The sequence below is a fragment of the Penaeus vannamei genome, chromosome 42 (assembly GCF_042767895.1).
Source record: "Penaeus vannamei isolate JL-2024 chromosome 42, ASM4276789v1, whole genome shotgun sequence".
In the NCBI taxonomy this organism is placed as follows: domain Eukaryota; kingdom Metazoa; phylum Arthropoda; class Malacostraca; order Decapoda; family Penaeidae; genus Penaeus; species Penaeus vannamei.
The window spans coordinates 10,274,890-10,279,889 of NC_091590.1; the positions used below are offsets into that span (position 1 = coordinate 10,274,890).

General features: G+C 50.3%; 1 protein-coding gene across 1 annotated transcript in view; it reads left to right on the forward strand.

The window, feature by feature from the left end:
• LOC113808823 (teneurin-4) overlaps positions 1-5,000 on the forward strand; it is a gene marked incomplete in the record, with an annotated part of 328,302 nt that overhangs the window by 159,435 nt on the left and 163,867 nt on the right. Inside the window, 1 exon segment of the mRNA XM_070118653.1 lies at positions 1,865-2,314. Coding sequence (XP_069974754.1) covers positions 1,865-2,314 — 450 coding nt within the window.

Here is a 5,000-nt window from a genome sequence, read left to right on the forward strand (position 1 = left end):
GGGGAATGTAGGAAAAGAGGCAAGGGGGGAGGGGAAAAGGAGGAAAAGTAACGAAAGAAAAGGGGCAAGGAAGGAAAGGGAAGAAGGGGATAACGGAGTAAAAGAGGAGAAAAAGAGGAGAGTAGACGAAAAAGGAAAAGGAGGACGCGAGGAGGACCCTGCGTTGGAAATGAGACGGGTCTATGATGGATCATTTGTCCCTCGCCGCTGACCGTGAAAAACGACGATTCGGACACACTGAAGGGAAACTCGACCGGACCGAAAAAAAGGGACTTGGAATCGAGGCAAAAATTGTGAGCTTAGATGATAATTATAGAGAGACAGAAGTAAGGGAGGGAGGGAGGGAGGGAGGGAGGGAGGGAGGGAGGGAGAGGAGGGAGGGAGGGAGGGCAAGATGAGGGAGGGAGGGAGGGAGGTAGAGGGAGAGGGATTGAAAAGATGGGGAGAGAGAGGTAGAGGGTGGGAGGGATTGAAAGGGGTAGGAGAAAGAGGGTGGGAGGGAGTGAGAGAGGAGAAATGGGGGAAGGAGGGAGGGAGTGAGAGAGGAGAAATAGGGGGAGGGAGGAAGGGAGTGAGAGAGTGAAAGTGGGATAAAAGAATACGGAGATATAGAGAGGGAGATGGGAAGATAAAAAGAAAGAAGAGGTAAAAAGGGAAATAGAAAATCGGAAAGCAAAGAGGAGATAAAAAACATACAAAAAAGAAAGAAATAGAACAGCACTCGAAAGACAAACCGAAAAGAAAAAGAAAGGTGTAGAGAGACAGTGAAAAAAAACAGCAATAAAAGGGAAGGTATGATCAATAAGTTGCGATAGATAGAGCACCTTTCTCTACCGTGCGTTCGTCCTCAGCCATTGTCCGTTGCACTTACACTAATTATTGACAGAGTGGAGGCATGTCCATTGTCCCGTCCGTGTGCTTATCTCCGGGTCGCACAATGGCTTATTGGTGCCTATTGGTGGGGCCGCAAAACAGAGGTGTTTGTTGTATATGCTTAGGGCGCTGGAGGAAATGTCAGAGAGATCCGCTTTCGCTCGCCGTTTTTTTTTTTTTTCTTTCTTTTCTTTTCTTTTCTTTTGACGTTGTTGCTAGTTGCTGTTCTTGTTGTTTATATTCTTTGTTTCGTGGTTGTTCACCATATGGCATTTCCTTCGTTTGCAGAGGAAAGGGAGATATGGGAAAGAAAATAGGTCTTGTTTATCAAAAAAAGAAAAAAGTATGGACGTTTAGATACAAAACTTGTTACAAAATATCAACGTGAATCACAGTTCTAAAAAGAACAAGACAAGAAAAAAAGAAGAAGCGTACTTTACAGTGTAAAGTACGCTGGTGATAAAAAAAATGGTTTATACGGAGTGTAAGCCAAGTAATTAGAGTGTTAGTAAAGGGATAATACTTTTTTCGAATCGCCGGTATTCCAAGCTTTTTTTCTGCGAACTTCAGATCTTGTTTTTCTTCCTACCTTAGCTACCTTAGTATTCTGTCGTTGGACAAGATGTGTACACTTGTTGACAGTAGAAACATCTGCTTCCTTTTCCTGCTGTACCACTTGGCTGTCAGATGTTAAGGCCACTGAGAAAACATGGCAAGACCTTCTTAGTAAGACCCTTTGAGACAGGTAGAGACCGAGGTAAAGACCATCCCTTGGCCCTAAGCTAAAGACCTGAACCTTCGTAAGACCTTCCTCACCTTCAGGAGTAAAGCTATAAAAAATATGAAACTTCTTGTGCTAAGACCCACCCAGCCCACCCACCCACCCACCGACTTGCAGGAGTAAGCTTATGACCTGAAACTTCTTATGCTAAGCCCTCTCTCTCCTACAGCAGTAGGCTAAGCCCCCCCGCCTTCTCTCTCTCCCCCGCAGGTGACCGCGGCAGTAACCGTTCCCGCGCCACCACGCCCCTCAGCCACACCTCAGACCCTGACGTAGGCGACCCACCCTCTCTAGTCTCCCTTCAGGACGCCGCCCACGCCCACCCCAACAACCTCTCCCACTACCGCGGCCAGTACTCGACTGCGGGCGTCGGCGGCGGCGGCGGCGGCGGCGGCGACTCCACGGCGGCCGTCATGAACCAGCTCAGCTCCGCCCACGGCCACTACTACCAGGAGATCCCCCAGACCGGCCACCACTACGCCAACCACCTGGACGAGTACGATTCCCCCGTGGTCAAAGGCAGCCGCAAGTACCCTCAGGGGCGGCGGATGCCCGGCGGGGGGTCGTCGCTCTCCTCGTCAGACAACAACTCGGACACCACGTACGCCGAGAGCGACATAAACTCGAGTCTCCGGGCCAAGATGGCGGCCCTGGACAACGGTGAGTGTGATGGCCGCGCGACGCAGGAGTTGGCGCGAAATTTGAATGTTTAAAAGCATGGCGCGACTTTGGGCTTCGGCGATTTTGCAGATTAATGGTAGAATTTTTCCTGGAATGTTAGAGGTTATGAATATTATTTTCTCTTTTATTTCATTGGTTATTATTGTTATTTTCATTATTATCATCTTTATCATTAATATTATTGATATTTTTATAATAATAATGATAATAATAATAATAATAGTAATAATAATAATAAGAAGAATGATAATAATAATAACAATAACAATATTAATAATAATAATTATTATTTTTATCATTGTCGTTTTTATAATGATGATATTGGTAATCATAATAATAACAATGACGAATAATTGATGATAGTAATGATAAGGTTAATACTAAAAATAGAATTATTAACGATTCGATAATAATGATAGTAAAAACTGTCAGTATTGTCATTATTATTATGTTTATCATAATCATTGTTATCAAAACAATCCTTTTTTTACTTCATTTTATTCTATATTTATTCTAATCATCTCATGGAAGTGACCAACGAACACAGGAAGATAGCGCTCATATTTCTGGATCTCTCCCCCATTCACTCTCTCTCTCTCTCTGTCTCTCTCTCTTCTCTCTCTCTCTCTCTCTCTCTCCCTCTCTCTCCCTCTCTCTCTCTCTCTCTCTCTCTCTCTCTCTCTCTCTCTCTCTCTCCCTCTCTCTCTCTCTTCTCTCTCTCTCCTCTCTCTCTCTCTCTCTCTTCTTTCCTCTCTTCCTCTCTCTCCTCTTCTTCCTCTTCTTCTCTCCTTCTCCTCCCTCCTTCCTCCTCCCTCCCTCCTCACTCCTCCTTCCTCTCCTACCTACCCTTACCTTCCCACTCTCATTCCCACCCTCACTCCCTCCCTCCTCAGTCCTCCCCTCCTCTCCTACCTTCCTTTACCTACCCTTACCTTCCCCCTCTCCCTCCCACCCATGCTCACTCCCTCCTTCCCTCCTCTCCCTCCCTCCTCCCTCACTCCTTCCCTTCCTCCCCCTTCCCCTTTCCTACCTTCCCTTACCTTCCTTCTTTCCCTCTCACCATCGCTCACTCCCTCCCTCACTCTGCCACTAGAAAAAGGGGAGGGGAAGCAGAAAGATTCTTAATTAAGCTGATTTCTGGCTGATGCTGCCCGCTACGGGGTAAGGTTGTTTGTTCTCCGTGACACAGAGAGAGAGGGAGAGGGAGGGAGAGAGGGATAGGGAGAGAGGGAGGGATAGGGAGAGAGGGAGGGATAGGGAGAGAGGGAGGGAGGGAGGGATAGGGAGAGAGGGAGGGAGGGATAGGGAGAGGAAAGGAGAGAGAGAGGGAGATGGAAGGAGAGAGAGAGAGAGAGAGAGAGAGAGAGAGAGAGAGAGGAGAGAGAGAGGAAGGAGGGAGGGAGGGAGGGAGGGAGGGAGGGAGGAAGAGAGGGGAGGGAGGGAGGAGAAGGGAAGGAAGGAAGGAAGGAAGGAGGGATAGGGAGAGAGGGAGGGAGGGAGGGGAGAGAGGACAGAGGAGAAAGGAGAGGGGAGAGAGGGGAGAGGAGAAAGGAGAGGGGAGAAAGGAGAAAGGAGAGGGGAGAGAGGAGAGAGGAGAAAGGAGTGGGGAAAGAGGAGAAAGGAGAGGGAGAGAGAGAGAAAGGAGGAGGGAGAGAGAGGTGAAAGGAGAGGGAGAAAGGAGAAAGGAGAGGGGAGAGAGGAGAAAGGAGAGAGGAGAGGGGAGAGAGGAGAGGGGAGAGGGGAGAGAGGAGAAAGGAGAAGGGAGAGAGGAGAAAGGAGAGGGGAGAGAGGAGAGGGGAGAGAGGAGAGGGGAGAATGGGGACGGGAGAGAGGAGAAAGGAGACGGGAGAGAGGAGAGAGAGAGAGGAGAAAGGAGAGAGAGAGAGGAGAAAGAGAGGGGAGAGAGGAGAAAGGGAGAGGGAGAGAGAGGGAAAGGAGAGGGGAGAGAGGAGAAGGGAGAGAGGAGGGGAGGAGAGGGAGAGAGGGAAGGAGAGAGGAGAGGAGAGGGGAGAGAGGAGAGGGGAGAGGGGAGAGAGGAGATGGAAGAGAGGAGAGAGGAAAGAGGGAGGGAGAAAGGAGAGGGAGGGAGAGGGAGGGAGGGAGGGAGAGAGAGAGAGGGAGAGAGAGAGAGAGAGAGGGAGAGAGGGAGAGAGGGAGAAGGAGAGAGAGAGAGGAGAGAGGAGAGGGAGAGAGGAGGAGGAGAAAGGAGAGGGAGAGAGAGAGGAGAAAGGAGAGGGGAGAGAGGAGAGGAAGGAGAGGGGGAGGAAAGGAGAGGGGAGAGAGGGAGAGAGGAGAGGAGAAAGAGAGGAGAGAGGAGAGGGAGAGGGAGAGGGAGAGAGGAGAGAGAGGAGGGAAGAGGGAGGAGAGAGGAGAGGGAAGAGGGAAGGAGGAGGAGAAAGGAGAGGGGAGGAGGGAGAGAAGGAGGAGAGGGAGAGAGAGGAGAGGAGAAAGGAGGGGAGAGGGAAGAGGAGAGGGAGAGGAAGAGGGAGGAGGGAAGAGGGAGGAGGGAAGAGGGAGGGAGGGAGGAGGGAGGGAAGGGGAGGAGGGGAAGAGGGAGGAGAGGAAGAGAGAGGGAGAGGAGAGGGAGGAGGGAGAGGGAGAGGGGGGAGGGAGGGAGGAGAGGGAGGAGAGAGAGGGAGGAGAGAGAGGAGAGGAGAGAGAGGGA